The sequence below is a fragment of the Podarcis gaigeae genome, assembly GCF_964106915.1.
Source record: "Podarcis gaigeae genome assembly, chromosome: 12".
NCBI lineage: Eukaryota > Metazoa > Chordata > Lepidosauria > Squamata > Lacertidae > Podarcis > Podarcis gaigeae.
Genome location: NC_139688.1, coordinates 3,637,023 through 3,661,105, shown reverse-complemented (window position 1 = coordinate 3,661,105; position 24,083 = coordinate 3,637,023). Strand labels below are relative to the sequence as shown.

The 24,083-nt window shown below is 46.5% G+C and overlaps 1 protein-coding gene across 2 annotated transcripts in view; it reads right to left on the bottom strand.

Annotated features, from left to right (window-relative positions):
• The window catches only part of CCM2 (CCM2 scaffold protein), a 56,136-nt gene that overhangs the window by 16,980 nt on the left and 15,073 nt on the right, over positions 1-24,083 (bottom strand). Inside the window, exons 1-3 of one of the 2 annotated variants that reach the window (XM_083704246.1) lie at positions 14,428-14,586; positions 2,058-2,234; positions 199-282 (exon numbers count right to left, since the gene is read on the bottom strand). In XM_083704246.1, coding sequence (XP_083560372.1) covers positions 199-282; positions 2,058-2,234; positions 14,428-14,439 — 273 coding nt within the window. In that variant the 5' untranslated portion in view covers positions 14,440-14,586. Of the gene's footprint in view, positions 1-198; positions 283-2,057; positions 2,235-14,427; positions 14,587-24,083 lie in introns of those variants that run through there. The other variant, XM_083704245.1, reaches the window with a different exon arrangement.

Here is a 24,083-nt window from a genome sequence, read left to right as displayed (position 1 = left end):
GGGTATAAATAATAAATTCTATTCTATTCTAAATCCCACAATTCCTGCATTGCAGGGACTGGATCAGATGATCCCCATGGTCCCTCTGCATTTCTATGGTTCTATGAAATCTTCTCCCCAGGTGGAAATGCTTCTCAAAGAAGGGTAACACGCCAGAACTGGGGGAAGAGAGGAAACTCAAGACAGGCTGGTACACACCTTTGCATTGTCTATCAAATGCAGAACTTCTGTTCGGCTGGAGGGGTTCAGGTACCCTGGGACCGATGCTAATTGACCTAAATACTGGAAAGCAATGAAGAATTGTCAGGGGGAATGGTGAAGTAAACTTTGTGAGTACCTGGAGTTAGCAAAATTGAAGGATTTAATAAGGCGTAAGTTAAAAAAAAAATAATTTTAATTCGGAAACAATGGAAATGTTTAAATGATTATTTATACAAGCAGGGCTCAAATACAAAAGTTTGGTTGACTCTAGACTGACCTTGTGAAGAATACAGAGAACATAAAGATTTGATTGGTTATGAAAGAACCCAAGGAAAGGAAATGATTGAAGAACAGATGTAAATGCGAGCAAGAAAACTAGGAGACGTGTGGTGAATGCAGTGGAGGTCTTTTATAATATTTTAACTAAGCTTTATATATTGCAGCATTTGAAGCAAGAATGTCGTAATATTTCAGGTTATGAAAAGTATTTTTTTTCTTTATTATCTTCTATTTTTCCTTTTTTTAATTAGTTTTCATTTTGGAAAATATGTACATAAGTGTGTTTACAGTGTTCTTTGTTTAATTTCTATTTCTTGAAAAATTTAATAAAAATTAAAGAAAAAAGAAAAGAAGAATTGTCAGAGTGAGACGAAAGCAGGCACCAACTGCCCCTCGGCCCTCTGGAGGCCAGTGCGATTCTCAACATGCCCCGGGGAAGAGAGGCCTCTCCGCAGAACCCTGCTAACACATCTAGCAGGAATGAGTAAGGCCCTGTTCTTAAAAACAGGAGACCACCTTCGAGGGGAGTATGACAGAGGAAGGAGGGCGGGTGTCACACTCCATCCATAAAGCTCCACCTAAACCAGTGTTTCTCCACAGTTGTTGTGGAACTACAACTCCCATCACCCCTAGCTAGCAAGGCCAGTAAATTGGAAGCAATATGCTTGGCCTTCATGTTTAAAGCAGTATTATTTGAAGAAGTGTGCATGCACACAAAATCTCCTACCAATAACAAACTTAGTTGCTCTCTAAGGTGCTACTGGAAGGAATTTTTTTATTGTGTTTCGACTAGGGCAGACCAACACGGCTACCTACCTGTAACCAGTATTTTCATGTAATCAGTGTATCAAATAAGCTTATATTATTTGCGGAATGCTCTCCCCAGGGAGCTTTGCCTGCGGCCTTTAGGTACCAGGAGAAAACGTTTCTCTTCCTCTGGGCGTTTGGCTGAGTATCATTCCCTGGCTTTTAAAATGTGTTTGTGGGAAGGAGGTTATTGGTTTGTTTTTGTTTTATTAGGCATTTTGCATTCTCGTTTTTTTATTTTTCTGTTGCAAACTGCCCTGGGACCTTCAGATGAAAAGGTAAAGGTAAAGGGACCCCTGACCATTAGGTCCAGTCGTGGCCGACTCTGGGGTTGTGGCGCTCATCTCGCTTTATTGGCTGAGAGAGCCGGTGTACAGCTTCCGGGTCATGTGGCCAGCATGACTAAGCCGCTTCTGGCGAACCAGAGCAGCGCATGGAAATGCCGTTCACCTTCCCGCCAGAGCGGTACCTATTTATCTACTTGCACTTGACGTTCTTTCGAACTGCTAGGTTGGCAGGAGCAGGGACCGAGCAACGGGAGCTCACCCCGTCGCGGGGATTCGAACCGCTGACCTTCTGATCGGCAAGCCCTAGGCTCTGTGGTTTTACCCACAGCGCCACCCACGTCCCTCGGTTGAAAAGAGAGGTATGCAAATTTAATTAACGACGACAACTCTGGTGACTCTTTGGTGGGGCGGCTACACCTCCAGGCCGCCCCTGCAGATGGGAAAAACGCTAAGCGGCCGGAGCCAGGAGCAGGCTGCGGTTACCTTCACTTCCTTTTCGATGTAGTCGTTCAAGAGGATGTCGGGATCCACCCGGTCAGGCAAAGGGACGGAGACCGTGTGCAGCGGCCGCCTCTCTGTCACCTTCTCCTGGGTCTTCTTGTCCCGACCCACCTTTTCGCCTTTCAGGAAGACGCGCTTGAAAGGGGACACTATGCCAGGCTGTGGGGCAGAAAGGGGTGGGGGAGAAGAGAGAGAGACACTTTAGGCATAGCTGTCAAGTGTCCCTTATTTGAAGGGACAGTCCCTTATTCCAGCGCCAGGTCCCGCTGCTGTCCCTTTTGAAGGATATCCCTTAAATGATGTCCCTTAAATTTCAAAGGAAGCAGCTCCTCTCCTCTCCCTCCCTGCCGGCCAGGGAGGAGGGAGGCTCCAACTGTGTTGCTTGGCTGTGTTGCTCACCCAATAAGAAGTCTAAGAACAACTGGGGGGTGGAGCTTGCATGCCATGTGTGTGGCTAGTTAATGCAAGCTGAGGGGTTTTTTGAATGCTGGATGCCATTTTGTTGCACATGCTGCTGCAAACTTTGCAGTGCAAAGCCAGGCTGGGGAGCCATCTTAATTTGAGGCTGCATAGGCCTTGTGGTGCATGTGATTCAGATTCTATTCAGTTGAACCTCTGGTTACAAAGTTGGTTGGACAGTGTTCTCGAAGCTACCCAGCATGAGTTTGACCAGACTGCAGGAGGACAGGAAGACTGGAGTGCCTGGAACAGGTGAGGCTGCAGGTCCCTTATTTTCAAGTCTGCTGGTCCCTTATTTTCAAATCTGTAAGTTGACAGCTATGATTTTAGGAGCAGCACATGGCGGACCTGACTGCTATGCCCACAGCGCTACCTTGTTTGTGCCAAAGCGGAGCACTGCCTGTCAGATATGAATCAATTAAGGTAGCTATTTTTCGACGGAGGAGGAACAAAAAAGAGACGGAACAGAGCACAGTGTTCCCAGTTCCAATGAGCTGAGCAGCCATTATATTAATTGCAGCCTGCTTCGCCCTGCTTTTGAAAGGGCTCATTATTCACCTGTTCCTCTATAACTTTCCCACCAAATGAATGGCTGGTCCTCCGCCAGGTGCGGAGCTTTATTAGCTTAAAAAAAGAATTATAGGCGGCAGGGTACTTTCCTTCAACAACCCTCACCCCAACCAACCCCAGCGGGAAACCACACTGGTCCGAGTCTCCTGCTGCCCGTCCCCGTTGCTCTACCTTGCAAGATCGAAGGAGAGGGGAGACTGGATCTCTTGAAACATCAGAAATCGTTGGCTTTGATGCTACAAGGGATTCTGGGGCAAAAGGATGCTGCTGCTGCTGCTGGGACCCCAAGCAACAGCATGGGCTTCTGTTGTGGCTGGCCCGGACCTCCCCACCACTAAAAAGGCAAATTGACCCTGAACTAATTCCTTTTTTTCTTTTTCCATAATATTTATTATTATTATTTTGACATAAATATACAATTTTAATCCAAATTTTCACAAATTCCATACTTTTGGACTTCCTTCAACTTCTCTGACAATCATCCATATTTAACTCTTGCTTACCCATTTCTTCTGTTCTCTATTGCCATTAGTCCCCCCTCCAATCATCCATTTTTCATTTAACAATATACCTCAGTTTTTACAGTGCTTCTTTATTTTTTTTTTAATAAACAACCTTACTTTTATCTCAACAGAGTTTCATAACTTCTTTGGACTTCCTCACATCTCCCGCTGCCATTTTCATCATCATAAATTTTTTCCATGCAATTTATCATCTAGTTTGCAAATTTTATAACCGCTTATTTAAATATAGTCCTCTGCAAATTTATTTCTCTTAATCTCGCTTTACATCCCATTCCAATCCGATTTTGTGGTGGCCAATTATTTATGATCAAACATCCTACTTAACTTTCCACCAAATCACAATATTTTTGTAAATAAGTCTTAAATTTCCTCCAATCTTCTTCAACCCTCTCTTCTCCCAGGTCTCGAATTCTGCCAGTCATCTCAGCCAGTTGCATATAGTCCATCAGCTGCATCTGCCATTCTTCCAGCGTGGGTAGATCTTGAGTTTTCCACTTCTTAGCGATAAGTATCCTTGCTGCTGCTGTTGCGTACAAAAAGAATGTTCGATCCTTCTTTGGCACCATCTGGCCGACAATGCCCAAGAGGAAGGCCTCTGGTTTCTTAAGGAAGGTATACTTAAATACCTTTTTCAGCTCATTATATATCATTTCCCAGAAGACCTTCACCCTGGGACAAGTCCACCAGAGGTGAAAGAATGTTCCTTCATTTTCCTTACATTTCCAACATTTATTGTCTGGCACATGGCATATTTTGGCAAGTTTAACTGGGGTCATGTACCACCTATATATCATTTTCATTACATTTTCCTTCAGAGCATTACATGCCGTGAAGTTCATCCCCGTGGTCCACAACCTTTCCCAATCCTCAAACATAATATTATGCCCAATATCCTGTGCCCACTTTATCATGGCCGACTTAACCATTTCATCTTGTGTATTCCATTTCAACAGCAAGTTATACATTCTTGAGAGTACTTTGGTCTTAGGTTCTAACAATTCTGTTTCCAACTTCGATTTCTCCACCTGGAATCCTAACTTTTTATCGTTTTTAAAAATTTCTTGGATCTGAGCGTAGTGTAACCAGTCTCGCACTTTGTCTTTCATTTTTTCCAAACTCTGCAATTTCCAATTATTACCCTCTTTCTCTATTATTTCCCAATATTTCGGCCATTTGGCCTCCATATTGGGTCTTTTTCGGGCCTTGGCCTCCAGAGGTGATAGCCATCTTGGAGTTTTATTTTCCAATAGGTCTTTGTATTTTGTCCAGACATTAAACACTGCTTTCCTGACAATATGATTCTTAAAGGCCTTATTGATCTTAACTTTATCATACCATAAGTATGCATGCCAACCAAATGCATTGTTAAAACCTTCCAGGTCTAAAACATCAGTGTCCTTTAGAAGTAGCCAGTCTTTTAGCCAGCAGAAAGCTGCGGCTTCATAGTACAACCTTAAGTCTGGCAGGGCAAAGCCCCCTCTTTCTTTCGCATCAGTTAATATCTTAAACTTAATTCTGGGCTTTTTGCCCTGCCAGACAAATTTAGAAATATCTCTCTGCCACTTCCTGAAACACTCCGTCTTGTCCACAATTTGCAATGTTTGAAACAAAAACAACATCTTAGGCAATACATTCATCTTAATAGCAGCAATTCGGCCTAGCAAAGAAAGCTTCAATTTTGACCAACTGTCCAAGTCTCTCTTAATTTCAGACCAACATTTTTCATAATTGTCCTTAAATAGACTCAGATTTTTTGCTGTTATGTTTACCCCTAGGTACTTTACTTTTTTAACCACAGTTAGTTCTGTTTCTCTCTGAAACCGTTCTGACTCTGCCTCTGTCAAGTTTTTTCCCAACACCTTAGTTTTCTGTTTATTTAGTTTGAAGCCCGCTACCCGACCAAAGTCCTGAATCAATTGTAACACTCTTTTTGTGCTAGATTCTGGCTCTTGCAATGTCAAAACAAGGTCATCTGCAAAGGCTTTAAGTTTATATTGTTTCGCTCCGATCTGAATCCCTTGCACCAACCGGTCCCCTCTAATCAAGTTCAAGAGCACCTCCAGGACAGAAATAAACAGCAAGGGGGAAATCGGGCAGCCTTGTCGTGTCCCTTTTTCAATCTTAAACTCTTCTGTAACCACATTGTTAACTATCAGTTTTGCCTTTTGTTCTGAGTAAATCGCATCAATCCCATTTTCAAAACCCCGCCCCACTCCCATTTCTCTTAAATTCCCCTTCATAAATTTCCAAGAGATGTTATCGAAGGCCTTCTCCGCGTCTATAAAAATTAAAACTGCTTTAGTGTTAATATTTGTTTGCAAAAGTTCCAAAATGTCTATAATGTTCCTTGTATTAGCAAACAGGTGTCTTCCTGGGAGAAAGCCTGCCTGGTCTTTATGAATTATCTCATTTAAAACTCTTTTGAGTCTTCCTGCCAAAACGTCAGCAAATATTTTATAATCCACATTTAAAAGGGAAATGGGACGGTAGTTCTTAAGTTGTGTCTTTTCAGTTTCTGATTTTGGTATCAATGTGATGAAAGCTTCCTTCCACGATTCAGGCGCCTTCTTTCCCTCCATAATTTCATTGCTGACCTCCATCAGTGGTTGAATCAAATAGTCACTTAATGTCTTATAGTACTTGGAGGTCAAGCCATCTGGCCCTGGAGACTTGCCCAGCTTCATATTCTGAATGGCATGTTCTATCTCTAATCGTGTTATTTTACTATTCAGGAGTGATCTATTTTCTTGTGATAGTTTTTTAAGTCCATTTTTCTCCAAAAATTTTGCAATCTCTTCCTCATTTTGTGGCCCTTGAGTGTATAATTTCTTAAAATATTTCTGGAAACATTTTCTAATTTCCACCGGGTTCTGAATATATCTTCCTTCTATTTCCAAATTTGTTACTATGTTCAACTTTTGTCTCTTCTTCAACTGCCAAGCCAGCAGTTTCCCACATTTATTAGCCGATTCAAATGTTTTTTGTTTCATTAATTTAATCTTCCATTCTATTTCCTGATTTATCAGTTTGGAATATTGTGCCTGATGAAGTTTAATTTCTCTCAAGATCGGCTGTGACTTCGGGTTTACTCTTAGTTTCTTCTCTAACTCTTTAATTTTCCCCAAAATCTTATCCTTTTTCTCATTTTGTAGTCTTTTCTTTATGGCGTTCTGTTGTATCAAGAACCCTCTCATCACAGCTTTGCTTGCGTCCCAGATTGTTCTTTTTTCCACTGCAGTGTTCAAATTTATCTCAAAGTAGTCCTTTATTGTTTTTTTGGCCTTCTTAATAATCTCCTGATCTCTAAACAAGTTGTCATTCATCTTCCATCTAAAGGAGCCGGTTGGTAATAGTGTCATGTCCATTTTCAACGCGTTATGATCGGAGCAGGTCTTTGGGCAGATTTCCACTTTCCTAACCTTAGGAGCCAGACCTCTAGAAATCCATATTTGGTCAATTCTTGTCCAAGTCAGTTGGGCTTCGGAGAAAAATGTTCCTTCTTTCCCCAAGGGGTTCTTTGTCCTCCATATATCAATCCAGTCCATGTTGTCTGTCATTTCGAAAAAGGTCTTTGGTAGTCTGCCATCTTTAGTAACCTTTTGGCTTTGTGACCTATCCATGTTCGTTGAAACGATCCCATTCATATCTCCCATCATGATGATGTTATCATAGTCCAGATAGTCCAGCATAATCTCATGCAACTTCTTGTAGAATTCTGATTTCCCTTCATTTGGAGCGTAGATTCCTAATATCAAAATTTTCTCTCCTTGGTGCTGTATTTCAATTGCCAAAATTCTTCCATGTTCATCTTTAAATAGAAATTTTGGTGAGAGGCTCTCCTTTGCATATATCACCACTCCTCTCTTCTTAACTGAATCCGAAGATATAAATTCTTGGCCTAACCTTTTATTTACCAATATTTTTCTGTGGAGCCTAGTCACATGTGTTTCTTGTAGACAAGTAATGTCTAGTTGCTCCTTTTTTAATATGTGAAAGATTTTCTTCCTTTTTTCCGGGCTGTTACAGCCATTTATGTTCCAGCTTAAAAGTTGCAGAGACATCCTGGATAGATCTGTTTAATTTCCTTGGGATGGTGTTTTGTTCTGTGAATCTTCAGGGTTCTGTGGTACAGGTACCTGTGGTGGTTCAGGCCCTGAGGGTAGTTCAAGTCCTTTATGAAGGTCCTCTCCGTAGGCAGTCAAAAACTTATCCCTATCTTCCAAAATTCTAATTTTAATCTTCTTCCCTCTAAAGGTAAAGGATAATCCTTGGGGGAAGTCCCACCTAAAGATGATTGAGTTGCTTCTCAGCAGTTTTACTAAGTCCAAATATTCAGATCTGAGGTCCAACAGCTGTTTAGGAATGTCCTTAAAAATCTCAATTCTTTTGTCCGAAATGTTCAGGGATCTTCCGTAGTGCAGGCCCAAAATCTTGTCCCTTTCCTCCTTTGATCTCAACGTAATCAAACAGTCTCTGGGCTTCTCTCTCTTTATGAGTCTTCCAAGTCTGAAGGCTGACACAATTTTAAAGTCTTCCTCCTCTAGACCCCAGAACTTGGAGAATTCTTTGGTCAAAAACTCAGCTAGATTGCCTTCTTCCACTTCTGGTATCGATCTTATCCTTAAGTTAGTCTCCCTGTTCCGAAGTTCCAACATAGAGAGGTAGGTCTGGTGTTCCCCAACCTGCTTGCTGAGCGGCCTTACTTCTTTTTCCAACTCTCCCACTCTTTGGCTGGTCTCTTCGGCCAGTTTCTGATTTTCACCTGCAGCCTCCTTCAGTTGTCCGATTGCTTGTGCATTCTGTGCAACTTGCCCAGATAATTTGTTTAAAGTTTCTGTATTAAGGTCAATTTTCGCAGTTTGTTGATCAACTTTCCTGTCCAAAGACTCCAATTTCTCAAGAATTCTCTCTAATACAGAACCAGATCCTCCTGAGGCCATCTCTTCTAGTTGTAATTCCTCAGTTTCTCCCTCCCCTGCCTGTGGCAGGGAGGTAGCTATTTCCTCCGAGGGCAGAGTAGGCACAGATGATCTGCGTGTTTGTGAGGCTGCAGTTAAGGTTGTCAGAGTTGTTTGTCTAGTTCTTAATCCCTTTCTTTTTGCGCCACTCATTCCAAAGTTATCTAGCAGTCAAGGTCAAGCTGAGTTGTTCCCATGAGAAAGCTACGGCCCAGGTGGTAGCAGTCAAACAGAGGGCCGGGAAATAGAAAGTAAAACAATGTTTTTATTATAAATCCTCAATCCTCTAGGGGGAGCATAAAATGTCCTAAGAAGAAGAGTCCATTCCAATCATACAAAATCTGAACCAATACTTAGGGATCTTCACAAAAGTAGTTTTAGCAGAGTTGGTTTTAAGTTTGCCACAATATTTCAAGTTGTGCTTACTGGAGTTCCATAGTGCAAGAACGTAACCATTCTGAACTCCCTCAGACTGTCTCAAAGTTTAAATACAATATATCCAAATTTGCAGTCTGACAGTTCTACTGCTCAGGCAGTTCTGACACCTGGGCTTCTTAAGTAAAGTTGTAATCCACAAAGAAGAGGATATATAAGTCCTGCTAATAGTCCAAAAATCAGTTGCTTACAGTCTTTAAGGGGATTGAAAGTAATTTCTGCGGGTGCTCAATCTGAGCTGTCAAAAGTTCTCTCTGTGCCTCCACTCCTCCTGCTCTTTGCTTTAAAAGTCAATGGCTGCGGAAGACGGACTTCCTTTTCCTCGTCACTCCGCTTTCAGCTTGTTTTCAGTATTTTTAGTCCCAAAATTTAATAAAGTCCTCAGTTACTCACGGGTTGTTGCGTTTTAAAATCTTGTGTTGCAGGAAGAAAGGTCGGCGCTCATCGGCAACAGCAGCGCGGCTTCGCTCCGCTGAATGCGCATAGACCCACAGCGCCGCTGCCCCCTCTGCGATCCGGAGCCCCTTACGGGGTTCCCTCAACGTTTCGGGGGTTGCTCCTGGCGCCCGCCGGGTCCCGAGACCGCAGGCTTCCGCTGCCTGCGGTTTTCCAAAATGGGTCTCCGCTTCGCCGTAGCGGACGACCCTTTTCCAGCGGAGCTTCCCTCTCCCGGTTAGGAAAGGGCAGCCATTACCGTTCGCGCCGCCTCCGGAAGTCCCTTTTACAGTGCTTCTTTAAACCCCATTAGCGTTGTTTGTACTTCACATGTGTTTTTCAGATATTCCACAAATTTCCCCCAGTCCTTGATGAACTTTTGGTCTCGAAGATATCTAACTTTCCCTGTTAACTTGTCCAGTTCTGCATAGTCTGTTAGTTCCACCCTCCATTCCTCTTTCGTCACTATTTCCTCTTGTTTCTACTTCTGAGCCAGTAGAATTCTTGCTGCTGTAACTGCGTATTGAAAAAGTTTGTAATCCTTCCTTCTTATTTCCTTTCCTGTAATGCCTAAAAGTAGGGCTTCTGGTTTTTTAACAAATGTATACCTCAACATTTTTTTCATCTCATTATATATCATCTCCCAGAAGCCCTTCACTTTCTTACATTCCCACCACAGACCCTGAACTAATTCCATGCCTTTCCAATGGTGGTATTTTCCAATGGTGGTATTTTTGTTAAGTTCCCTACGTACAAGCAATTACAGTCATACCTCGGGTTACAAATGCTTCAGGTTGTGCTTTTTCAGGTTATGGACCACCGAAACCTGGAAGTACCAGAACAGGTTACTTCTGGGTTTTGGCGGTCGCGCATGCGCAGAAGCACTAAATTGTGCTTTGCGCATGCACCGAATTGCAACCCACGCATGTGCAGACGTGCCACTGCGGGTTGCGGACGCTGCAGGTTGCGAACGTGCATCCTGCACGGATCACGTTCGCAACCCAAGCATCCACTGTATAGGGTATTCATTGGGCAGCTGTAAAGAACACCTCGTGCACATTACAGGAGCAGGCAGACTTGGCGTGCACAAACAGTCATTTCCACTCTTCCTCAGTAATCAGACTTTTGCTGGTTTATTGGTAAGACTTCAGTACGTTTCAGAAGAACCCAATCGACGGAACAGGCACAAGCAGAATGTGATCTAGCCCACTGCCACAGCCCTGCAAAAGATGGACCACCTCACAGTCCCAATGTTCACAGCTGTATTTTGGATTGGCTGCAGTTTCTGAGCAGTCTTCAAAGGCAGCCCCATGTATAATGCATGGCAGTAGTCTAATCTGAAGGTTTAGCTCTCTTAGTCAAAAACTGCTGAAAGGCACTCTGCACCGTGGCGGCAACCACGGAGAGCCGAGGTTCAAGGATCAGGAAGCAATAAGCCAAACACAGCAAGGCAGGGAGCGTGTTGCTGTGGCAAAGAGCCAAAGGGAAACGCTGACCTTATATCCCTTCCCGGCTCTTGCCACCAGGTGCTGTGAGTTACCAATCAGCCTCACCTGTGCGGCCGCACCTTGCCTCTTCAGAACAAACTTAGGAAGGCCTCAGTCCTGCAAAGTCCTATTGGTTACAGGGCCTGGCTCCTGCACACACTCCTGACATTCTAGCTCTCAGGAACATCAGGAACAGTGCAGGAAGCTGCGGCAGCAGGTTCGAGTCTTTTTATAGCTAGAAGGAGGCTGCACAGTGGAGACTTTTCCCTGCCGGGAACTTGAAGCAGATGGACCAAAGAGGCCTGCCAGCAGCCCCAGGTAGCTACTGCCTCCCCCAACCCGGCGCTCTTCGGACTGCAATCTAGGCATGGTGGCTGCGCTGTGGTTGTGATTCTAAAGTGGTTGAGGAAAGCCAGGAGATACGATTCTACCTATGATAAGGGACGCGGGTGGAGCTGTGGGTTAAACCGCATAGCCTAGGACTTGCCGATCAGAAGGTTGGCGGTTCGAATCCCTGTGATGGGGTGAGCTCCCATTGCTCGGTCCCTGCTCCTGCCAACCTAGCAGTTCGAAAGCAAGTCAAAGTGCAAGTAGATAAATAGGTACCGCTCTGGCGGGAAGGTAAACAGTGTTTCCGTGCGCTGCTCTGGTTCGCCAGAAGCAGCTTAGTCATGCTAGCCACATGACCCGGAAGCTGTACGCCGGCTCCCTCGGCCAGTAAAGCGAGATGAGCACCGCAACCCCAGAGTCGGCCACGACTGGACCTAATGGTCAGGGGTCCCTTTACCTTTTTATGATGGGGCTGGAAGCCGTTTGAGCGAGTCTGGCAAGCAATGCTGGGGTAGGGGAACCTCCGGAGGTTTGCTGAACTACAACTCCCATCGTCCCCAGCAAGCATGGCCAATGGTCAGGAATGATGGGAGGTGTAGTTTGGCAATCCTACAGAGGACCACAGGCCGTCCGTAAAGAAATGCAGAAGTAGGCAGCCCCAGCGCTCTCGAGGGGAAGCCATCCACATCTGCCCTGATAATAAATATTTTTTATCTATACCCCGCCCTTCCCGGTTCAGAAAACCGGGCTCAGGGCGGCCAACAACAAATTTAAAACACTTAATTGATACGACTAAAAACAGCATAAAATACAGTATATAATGTGAGTAATAATAAATTCAGAATCCAAAAATCAATTTAAGGGGAAAATCCATCCAATAAACATCAGATGATCACCAGGACTAGCTGGCTAAATTGGTCCTATTTGGGCCAGCGAGGAGACCAGGGGAGAATTAGCTGTGGGATCCCAGAGCGGGTAATCTTCATAAAAGGGGAAGGGGAGGGAAGGGAAGGGAAGGAAGGGGAATAAAAGATCAGGCTAATTTCAAAGTGAAAGCCAGGCGGAATAGCTCTGTTTTACAGGCCCGACAGAAGGAGGTTAAATCCTGAAGGGCCCTAGTCTTATGGGACAGAGCATTCCACCAGGTCGGAGCCACCACTGAGAAGGCCCTGGCCCTGGTGGAGGATAATCTGACTTCCTTGGGGCCCAGGACCTCTAAACTTGGCTATTCATGGACCTTAAGGTCCTCTGCGGGGCATGCCAGGAGAGGCGGTCCCGTAAATTCGAGGGCCCTAAGCCACAAAGGGCAGATGAGGCCAGCTTGGTGTCCTGGGCAAGGCTTGCTGGCCAAAGTGGGTGGGGCTGTAGCCATGCCACCCCAGCGCTGTCAGGGGGGTGGGCTCAACCTGCCATTCTTTGCAGAGCCCTTCTGCAGATCCCGGTGCCTAGCCACAACCATCACCAAGGGAGCCTTTCAAATCGGACAACAAGGATGCCTTTGTGGCTGCTATGCGACCCGGGAAGACACGCTTGCTATTACCGGGCAAGGAGGGGAGATGGGAGGAACGCAGATTCTCACAAAATGGGTACAGAGCTGGAACAAAATGGATACAAAACTGGAAAAAGCTACCCACAAAAGGTACACCTGCCTTGTTGGCAAACAGCTCAAAAAGAGAGCCTGGAATCTCTAGATGCTCCTCTGAATTACCCAAGAGATCATAGAATCATAGAATTGGAAGAGACCACAAGGGCCATCGAGTCCAACGCCCTGCCAAGCAGGAAACCCCATCAGAGCACTCCTGACATATGGTTGTCAAGCCTCTGCTTAAAGACCTCCAAAGAAGGAGACTCCACCACACTCCTTGGCAGCAAATTCCACTGTCAAACAGCTCATACTGTCAGGAGGTTCTTCCTAATGTTTAGGTGGAATCTTCTTATATAGATATATAGAAGCTGTTGAGAACAGAAACTTATTCTTTAAGTTTGTACACCACGCTATACCCATAGATCTCAGAACAGCTCGAAACATAAACCTGCAGTATTAAAAAACACCAAATACATAATAAAAAGAACAGAAGCAAACCAATAATTTCCTCTTCCACGACACATTTGAAAGGGCATCGGATGTCAATCAGCTGAAGGCCTGGCGGAAGAGGAACGTTTTCGCTTGGTGCCTAAAACTTATATAATGGGAGAACACTCCAAATGGGGAGCCACTGCAGAAAAGGCCTTGTTCTTCTTTTGCCCACCCCCCCGACCTCTTGTGGGGAGGACACACGAGAAAGGGCCCGGGTCAGTTCATCTGGAGAGAGGCGGTCCTTGAGGTATTGCGGTCTCAAGCCCTTTAAGGCTTTATAGGTCAAAACCAGCACTTTGATTTGGGCCTGGAAACTAACTGGCAGACGTCAGGGCAGGATTGGCGTTATATGAACCAACATTCCTTCCAAGACACAGAGAAGACATTGGGTTGGGAATGTTTCTCAGCCGACCCACCAATTCGCAAGCTCAAGAAACATTTCCACACATCTGTCCCCTTGGCAGGCGCACCCTTTCTCCTGCACACAGAGATGTGGAAAAACCCCACAGGCAAGTTCTGGAGATCCCAAAAAAAGATGGGAGGTTCTGTTTTATTTATTTGCCAAGTAGCTCATGGTGCAAAGTCCCACCCCCCCAAAAAAAAAGAGGTAGTAGAAAGAGATGGTTTGACGGACACTGGAAGGGGATAAAACCGCTGGGCAGACAAGACAGAAGACGGAGAGGTAGGGTTGAGAGGCTGGGTGCCCCTGAGCACATGCAGAGGTAAAAAAGAGGTGTTTTAGGGATAAAGAGAGAGAGGCAAGCTTTGCTTACTGGAAGAGCTTTACAGTGGTACATCGGGTTAAGTACTTAATTCCTTCCGGAGGTCCGTTCTTAACCTGAAACTGTTCTTAACCTGAAGCACCACTTTAGCTAATGGGGCCTCCTGCTGCTGCCGTGCCGCTGGAGCACAATTTCTGTTCTCATCCTGAAGCAAAGTTCTTAACCTGAAGCACTATTTCTGGGTTAGTGGAGTCTGTAACCTGAAGCGTATGTAACCTGAAGTGCATGTAACCCGAGGTACCGCTATATTAGAAGTACTGGGAGGCTATCAGGACACGGAACCACAGATCCCTACCTCATTCTCCATGAAGCCTCCAGTTCTTCAGAGGGAGGGTTTGAGAAGGCTGCCTCGAATTCAAAAGGGTCCCACTCCACTAAACCCACCCTACCGGGCTCCTCCAGGCTGCTGGCTAATGGCTGCCGTTGCCGAAGGGCGAGGCACAACTGTCAGCTTCTGCTCTTGAGCAAGAAGGCGAACAGGACGCAGGGAGACCACAGCTTCCTCCTGCTCGGCTCGCTCAGGGCGGAGAGGCGGCTGTAGGCGAAAAAGTAGAAAGTCCCACGGGGTGGGGGGTGGATTAGCAACCGAAAGAGGGGCAAAGAGGCTCAGCTGCTGTTGTGCTCTCCAATCCATAAAGGCAGGCTTCCCTAGAATCATAGAATTGTAGAGTTCGAAGGGAACCCAAAGGTCATTCAATCCAACCCTCTGCAATGCACCTGCTTCTCTCACTCTTCAGATGGCCCAAGATTTCCTTAACATGCTATGCACCTGTTTGGGTGCCAATCGCTCATCCATTTTTGTTACAACCTCCTGACAAGATCTCACCAGTGTAACGTAAGAGTTCAGATTTGATCGGCGCTAACTCTCTGCAACGACAAAGCTAGACAGAATCTTAAAAAGCAGAGACATCACCTTGCCGACAAAGGTCCGTATAGTTCAAGCTATGGTTTTCCCGGTAGTGATGTATGGAAGTGAGAGCTGGACCATAAAGAACGCTGATCGCCGAAGAATGGGTGCTTTTGAATTCTGGTGCTGGAGGAGACTCTGGAGAGTCCCATGGACTGCAAGAAAATCAAACCTCTCCATTCTGAAGGAATTCAGCCCTGAGTGCTCACTGGGAGGACAGATCCTGAAGTTGAGGCTCCAAGACTTTGGCCACCTCATGAGAAGAGAAGATTCCCTGGAAAAGACCCTGATGTTGGGAAAGATGGAGGGCACAAGGAGAAGGGGATGACAGAGGACGAGATGGTGGGACAGTGTTCTCGAAGCTACCAGCATGAGTTTGACCAAACTGTGGGAGGCAGTGGAAGACAGGAGTGCCTGGCGCGCTCTGGTCCAGGGGGTTACGAAGTAAAAAAAAAACAACTTAAATTGTCATAGGAATTAAATAATTCGCTTGCAGAAATTCGAAACACAAACTGTTACAGTGAGGCTAAGAAGATGCAAGGAGCTTCTCGAAAAAAGTTTTCTTCCAATGTCCAGCTTCTCAAGCACAGTTTCTCCCCTCCAAAACAAACATGCCAGAAGGGTGGGGAAAGCTTCCTTCGGGATTCTGAATAAAGCTGTGTCTTTTGCTTCCTGAAATGCCAGGGCAGAAACTGTTGCGGCTTTGATGCCCCTGCTGGTCATGTCATGCCTCTTTTGTTCCACTGCTGCAAGGTCCTTGAATCTGGGAGGGTGGCATTTTCTTTTTCTTAAACCCCACACAGCCAGGCCCCGAGGCTCCAGATGCAAACAGAGGTCTCTCCTCCTTCCTCTCCATGATATTTTTTAAAAACATTAAAATAGGGTTGGTTCTCGGGCTCGTAAGTGCGTGCAGTTGCACGTGTGCTACTTATTTATCCGATTCCCAAAATACCTTGGAAGCGCTTTCGCTGCAAAAACCTCAACAATAGGAAACAATCCCGTATGTAAAACAGTTTCAAATCCAGTACAGATGCAGACGGTATTTGAGTTTAAACAGACGTCTTATAAACAGTGTTGGAAACTCAGGTGTATTAGGTAGGTGCCAAATGGCACCTTAATCCTAGCTTACGGTCGCCACAACGGAATGTCTATTGGCCAGAGGGTTGCACGAGAGGACCCTCCTCCAATGCTACAATTCTACAATCTCAACTACTACATTGCTTGACAGAAGGTCGGCGGTTCGAATCCCCGTGACGGGGTGAGCTCCCGTTGCTCGGTCCCAGCTCCTGCCAACCTAGCAGTTCGAAAGCTCGTCAAAGTGCAAGTAGATCAATAGGTAAAGGTAAGGGAAGGTAAACAGCATTTCTGTGCGCTGCTCTGGTTTGACAGAAGCGGCTTAGTCATACTGGCCACATGACCCGGAAGCTGTACGCCGGCTCCCTCGGCCAGTAAAGCGAGATGAGTGCCGCAACCCCAGAGTCGTCTACGACTGGACTTAACTGTCAGCAGTTCTTTATGAATGAATGGATTTTAGAATGCATTTCAATTGACTGATTGTGATTTTATGTGATTTATTGCTTTTGCAGTGGTACCTTGGGTTAAGAACTTAATTCATTCTGGAGTCCGTTCTTAACCTGAAACTGTTCTTAACCTGAAGCACCACTTTAGCTAAAGGAGCCTTCCGCTGCCGCCACAAGATTTCTGTTCTCATCCTGAAGCAAAGTTCTTAACCTGAGGTACTATTTCTGGGTTAGCGGAATCTGTAACCTGAAGCGTCTGTAACCCGAGGTACCACTGTATTGTTGTTGGCCGCTCTGAGCCCGGCTTCGGCTGGGGAGGGCAGGATATGAATAAAAAAAATTCTTGTTATTATTAACTTTTACCTTTTTACCACAAGGCTTGTGGAGATTTGCATATGCACCAAACCCACTAGCTGACTCCCAGCCTGCGGGGAAATGCCTGCTTCAGGAGTTGGTCAGTTTTGCTTGAACATGGGGGCCCCCAACTCCTTCCTGGCGTACATCAAAAGCAAGCTACCCCCTTCTTTCAAGTCCAGATGGCTGCAAGTTTTCATTTTTATGTTTACATCAGCTTCGTCGGCTTCCGCGCCAACGTTCAAGGGAAAAGGAAAGGAATTTTCCTCGAGTGCTATTTTTAGATCTGCCTCGCTTGTTCCAGTCACAGGGGTGGGGGGAATCCCTGAACCCTGACTTAGTCCTGCAAATAGAGCTTTCCCCCACCTCCAGATTTATTAGGCCTTTCAGAGGGGAAACTGAACCGTTCTGCGGATGAGGCAGAAGGTGGAATCCATGCCACAGAGACTGCGGCTTGAAACGTAATGCAGAACAAACTTTTGCCAACTCCATCAGCCGTCCAGAACAAGGGCTGTGTGTGAGTGTGAATGCACACAAACATTTGCACCAGGACTGTGCACTGGCTCTGCTTTAACGCTAATGGGCTTTGGCACACACAAGAAGAGCTTGTTATGAAAATTATAAGGTCTAAGATACGAAATATATGTACCGAGCAAAAGCATACATAAATATATAAACCGCATGTCTGAAACAGTACAGGAAAAAGTCCTGAAACCATTTTGTCTCTTCCAAATTGACCTCAAATGTTTCTCTGCAAGGAGGGAGGAAATGAGAAAAACCTCCCCATTGTCTCTTTGCTCACAAATCCTGCCTTAAGGACACATTTAAGATATGAATAGGGCGAGCCTGTGACCTGGACTCGGGAATTTAATATTTATCATCACAAAAGAATAGCCAGGCTGTCCTGGTAAAACCCATTAAGAGCCAGGTAAACCCATCAACTGGGTGGGGCTGTGGTGAAACCACAGAGCCTAGGACTTGCCGATCAGAAGGTTGGCGGTTCGAATCCCCGCGACGGGGTGAGCTCCTGTTGCTCAGTCCCTGCTCCTGCTAACCTAGCTGTTCAAAAGCACGTCAAAGTCCAAGTAGATAAATAGGTACCGCTCCAGCAGGAAGGTAAACGGCGTTTCCGCGCGGTGCTCTGGTTCGCCAGAAGCGGCTTAGTCATGCTGACCACATGACCCGGAAGCTGTACGCCGGCTCCCTCGGAGATGAGCGCTGCAACCCCAGAGTCGGCCACAACTGGACCTAATGGTCAGGGGTCCCTTTACCCATCAACAGGTTTCCTGCCAGACAGGCTTCTGTTGTTGACCGCCCCTTCTCTGATGTATGTATGATGTAAGGGAGGGGTGGTCTTGGGCTCCAGGGTGGGCAATTCCAGATGTCTATACAGTGGTACCTTGGGTTACAAATGCGTCAGGTTACGTGATTTCGGATTGCGAACTGCGCCAAACTCGGAAGTACGGGAACAGGTTACTTCTGGGTTTCTTCGCTCGCGCAGAAGCACTAAATCACACCTTGCGCATGTGCAGGAGCGCCGAATTGCGACCCATGCATGCACAGACGCAGCACTGTGGGTTGCGAACGTGCCTTCCACACGGATCACGTTCGCAACCTGAGGTTCCACTGTATTAGGGTTTGCATGCCATTGTTTGAGGTCCCTCCTGCCTCCTGCGTGTGGCTGTGAGTACCCTGTTGCAACAGTTAATAAAGATCAGGCTTCCTAGCCGCTTTGCTTCTCAATATTCTCTGCTTGGCTTCTGTTATTTTCTCCTACCGAGAAGGAACTTACAAAAGAACTCTATATGGGCTCTTGGGTATCCTGTAAGGGAAAAGGAGCAGTTTCTTCTTATAACAAGCGCAAAGCCTGCACTCCTGCTAATTGGCTCGCAAGCAGATTAACTTCCTCCCTAACCACAGTAAAGGCTAGGAAAAAGTCTTCCCGTGCATTACCAGCCAGTTTTGTCTGTTCAAATAGTTCAGCTCTCCCAAGTCTTTGCATTGAGCCTCCCATCTGTCCCAGCTAGCGCTGGGATCAGGGCCCTGGGTTAGGTTTCCAGGTGCGAGGCTTGCACAACCTTAGAAACCAACAAATTGCATTATCCATTTATAAACCTCAGTATTCTTTGCAGGGTATTTTAAAAGAAACAAAACGCGAAGCACTCTCTGCTAGTCTACCAAGTTTCGGAAAGTTGTTTGCCTGTTCTCTAAGCACTTGGACACCTCATAAATTAGCTTAACCAAGTTATGTACGGCGTTTCTCAAGTTCAAGTTTCGTCTATGTTTGGAGACCGTTTTGAATCAAGACGGCGGACTGGGCCTTTCAAAACTGCACTGATTTAAAGCCCTGATTTCAAAACGGCACAGAATTTTTGGGGATTCTTGGAATTCCCAAGCAGTGCTGGGTCCGAGGTTGCTGGCTTCGCTGCCTCCTGCTCTTCAGCGTGACCTTCACGGATAATGTGGTACCTCACAAAGAACCTTGCAAGGTAGGACAGCCTGTGTGAGAGAGACTAAGGGCCCGAAGTCACCCACTGAGCCTCACAGTCCAAGACAAGATTCAAACACAGACCTTCCACAACTCCCCACTTTAAGAACAGATGAACCACGCCGACAATTTTTACCCTGGAATTCCGCATCGATGCTCAGTGTACTCTCGTTTCCGACTGATGCATAATGTCCACAGACATTTCTACAAGGTAGGGAATTTTCCACGCTGTCAGGACTGCCGCTAGGTCCCAGCTCACAGAGGACCAACGCCCAGTGGATATTATATACAAAAGTCTTTATTGAAGTTTAGTTTCCATTTCCAAGCTCTGGGCGCGCAGGCCCACGTCTTAACGCTAGACCGGCTAAGTCCCCTCTGACTCACTGCTCCACCCACACCAGTTTAAGATTCTAGCCCGGCTCCACCTCTTGCACTGCTCTTTCCTGCGTTGGGTCCTTCTGCCCTCTGGGGTTCCCTCCTTCCTGGACTCCTCTGACGCGGAGCCTCCTGAGTCTTGCCCCTCCCTCCGGCGGGCTTTAGGACCTGGCTCCCTTCCCGGGCTCCCCGCTGTGCCGCGCTCCTGTACATTTGAACTTGGCGCGCGCGCCCAGCCGGTGACTTTCCTTCTGACCGTTTCCCCGCTTCCTGATGTGGGTGTTGCCAAACCTGACTCCTCTCCTCCCTCTGGTGGTGAGGACACTGGTCCCGACTCCTGGGACTCCCCCTCCCCACTGCGCTCTGGTGGAGACGCTGGCCCTGATCTCCAGCTGCTGTTCAGAGACTCCCCGCTGGCCCCTCCCTCTTGAGGTTTCTCCCTTGGAATCTCCCTTGCTCTGGCCACCGGCGCTCCCTTCTGTGAGTCCTCCGATTCGCTAGAGAGGCTTGTGGAATAACTCTGGCCACTGTCACTGCCTGCGCCCCCCTCGTACTCCTCCTCCTCACTCTCCATTTGCTCCCCCTCCTGTGTCTCTCCTTCTGAACCCCTGACACACGCGTTTCAGAACATGCTGGTCTTTGAAAACGGCAAGGCAGCTGGTGTGCAAGAAATCAGGCTTGCTTTGTTGTGTGTTTTTTTTAAAAAATTGGCCTTCTGTTCTTCCCCCATTTATCTGCTGCATCCATCTGCTGTGAGTTGTCAAAGAAGCAGGTGTCAGCCATCTGGGTTAAAGCGCTGTTTATTATAATAATAATAATAATAATAATAATAATTTTATATATATATATATATATATTTGCTTTCGTAGATTTTCACGGGTACAGGAATGCAGGTTTTGGTGTCCTCGGGTGTCTTCCCGTGTAAAAGTTGGGGTGTCTAGGCGACGTTTCGACGAGGTCTCACTCGTCATCTTCAGGCTGGTGCTTTCGGCTTCTTGTTACTGGAACAGAGCGGGATCTCAATGTTTGAGTTCCTATAAATACTGTAGAGGGGGTGTGGTGTCTAGCCTCCAATGTTCTGGGCAGAGAGGAAGTTCCCAGGCTAGTGTGCCTTTTCTTCTTTTGTTCCTTAATTACTTGAGAGATACCTTGAGTGATTTCTTGAGTGATATCCTGAGTACCACTTAGGTGGGTCATTAGGTGTGGATTAGTTGCTAAAGTCTTTGTGTCTTGACCTCTTGAACTTTGTGAAGAGTTTTCCTGAGAAGATGGCTGTATTGCACTTAGTTGTGCTTTGGCTTGGCTTCGTGTATAGGGGCGAGCTGTGGTTTTGTGGCTTGTGTCAGCCAGATCTGTGTAGGGATTGCAGGTATCCAATGGATACCAGCAAAACAGGATTACGAAGCTAATCCAAAAGGAAACACCCCCCAAAAACCAAGACACAGAAGAAAACAATGGCATGGCCCTCCTTCCTTATATCAAGGGCACTACAGATAAAATTAGCAAAATCCTCCATAAACACAATATCAAAACAGCCTTTTGCACCAACCAAAAAATAGCCAATATCCTCAGAAACCCCAAGGATAAAATCCAGTTGGAAAACCAAGGGATCTATGAAATACCCTGCAAAGTCTGCCCAGCCACGTACATTGGACAAACAAACAGACGAATAAATGCACGTATCGCAGAACACAAGAATGCCGTCAAAAAAGAAGAAAAAACTTCCTCTCTTTTCCAACACATGAAAGAAACAGGACACGAAATTAATTTTGCAGATTCCAAATTGCTCTTTAACACGGAACATCACCACAAGAGAATAATCATGGAAGCCATCGAGATAGAGAAACACCCTCACAACATGAACAAGCGTGACGACACATCCCGCTTGCCAGACATCTGGAAATTAGCCCTCTCCACAAAAACTGACACCAGAGCCAGAGGCACACAGAACGCCAACACCAATCAACCACACCAGACCCAAACCCAGACCCTCTCCACAGATGAATTACTGACACCATCCAGTAGCCAATCCATGGTGGCACCTCCGGATGATGCACCCCCCTGCAATCCCTACACAGATCTGGCTGACACAAGCCACAAAACCACAGCTCGCCCCTATACACGAAGCCAAGCCAAAGCACAACTAAGTGCAATACAGCCATCTTCTCAGGAAAACTCTTCACAAAGTTCAAGAGGTCAAGACACAAAGACTTTAGCAACTAATCCACACCTAATGACCCACCTAAGTGGTACTCAGGATATCACTCAAGAAATCACTCAAGGTATCTCTCAAGTAATTAAGGAACAAAAGAAGAAAAGGCACACTAGCCTGGGAACTTCCTCTCTGCCCAGAACATTGGAGGCTAGACACCACACCCCCTCTACAGTATTTATAGGAACTCAAACATTGAGATCCCGCTCTGTTCCAGTAACAAGAAGCCGAAAGCACCAGCCTGAAGATGACGAGTGAGACCTCGTCGAAACGTCGCCTAGACACCCCAACTTTTACACGGGAAGACACCCGAGGACACCAAAACCTGCATATATATATATATATATATATATATATATATATATATATATATGGTGACAAGCAATGGAAAAGGAGCCCGGAATCTTTCTGCGGGGGGAAAGAGATCTGGGAGCACCCAGAATGGAATAGAAATATTAGTCTATGCATGAACTACCGTATTTTTCGCTCTATAGGATGCACTTTTTCCCCTCCAAAAATTAAGGGGAAATGTGTGTGCGTCCTATGGACTCCTTGGCTTCAGTGATAGCAACGCGAAGCCTCCGAAGAGCAGAGGGAGCGCTTTCGCTGAAGCTTGGAGAGCGAGAGGCATCGGTACGCACCGACCCCTCTCACTCTCCAGGCTTCAGGGATAGCCGCCTGAAGCCTTCGGAGCACAGCGCGAATTCCCGCTGCGTTTTGGAGGCTTCAGGTTCCTTTCGCTGAAGCCAGGAGAGTCTTGCTCTTCCGGCTTCAGCAAAAGGAACTCGAAGCCTGAGGAGCGCAGTGGGAACTTGCGCTGAGCTCGGAAGGCTTCAGGGATAGCCACACGCAGCCCCTCCGGCAGGGAGAGGCTGCACGCGGCTATTGTTCTGAAGAGGTGGGGGGGTGTCCAAATTCCTCACCGCTCCCCTTGTATTGCAACCCAGGTGGGTGGGGCTTGCTACCAGGCCCCGCCTACTTTTGGAAAGAGCCCCGCCCACTCTGGCAGGAGGCTAAAGGAACGCCACCCTGGTCTCTCACTCAACAGGCCTCAATTACCCATTGACTGCCGCAGAGCAGATTTCCGTGCTTAAGCCAAGGGCGCTTGGGAAATTGCTAAATTAATTTTAAGACCCTTGCAGGGCTATTGAGAAGCTACATGCCATCAGGCTCAGCTGTAAGCTTGTCCCCAGAGGATTTCTTTACGGTCTGGGCAACGGCTTGGAAGTACAATGGCATGGTTTTTAAGCCATCTCTGCAGTAATCCACTCAGAGGGAATGCAGATCAGGAACACTCAGCGGATACAGAGCTGTTCCTACTTCCCAGGCCTGCGCCTCATACCTTCTCTTCAAGCCATTATCCCCTGAGCAAATCTACAGAGACATCACCTTGCCAACAAAGGTCCGTTTAGTTAAAGCTCTGGTTTTCCCAGTAGTGATGTATAAAAGTGAGAGCTGGACCATAAAGAAGGCTGATCGCCAAAGAATGGGTGCTTTTGAATTCTGGTGCTGGAGGAGACTCTTGAGAGTCCCATGGACTGCAAGAAGATCAAACCTCTCCATTCTGAAGGAAATCAGCCCTGAGTGCTCACTGGAAGCACAGATCCTGAAGCTGAGGCTCCAATCCTTTGGCCACCTCATGAGAAGAGAAGACTCCCTGGAAAAGACCCTGATGTTGGGAAAGATGGAGGGCACAGGGAGAAGGGGACGACAGAGGACGAGATGGTTGGATAGGGTTCTTGAAGCTACCAGCATGAGTTTGACCAAACTGCGGGAGGCAGTGGAAGACAGGAGGGCCTGGCGTGCTCTGGTCCAGGGGGTCACGAAGAGTCGGACATGACTAAACAACTAAACAACAACAGAGGGAGCTTGCTCCCTATTAAGAATTCGTGAGTGATAAATTGAGAAACTGGGTAATCCAGGCAGCTCTCCCAAATCAGCCTCCTGCCCCCACCCCTCCAGGTCTTCTGCATTACAAACCCCAGTATCATACAGCCGAGCTTGCTAGGGCTGATGGGAGTTGTAGTCCCAAAAACCACAGAGCAGCATTTCCCAACCTTGGCCTTCCAGCTGTTGTTGGACTACAACTCCCATC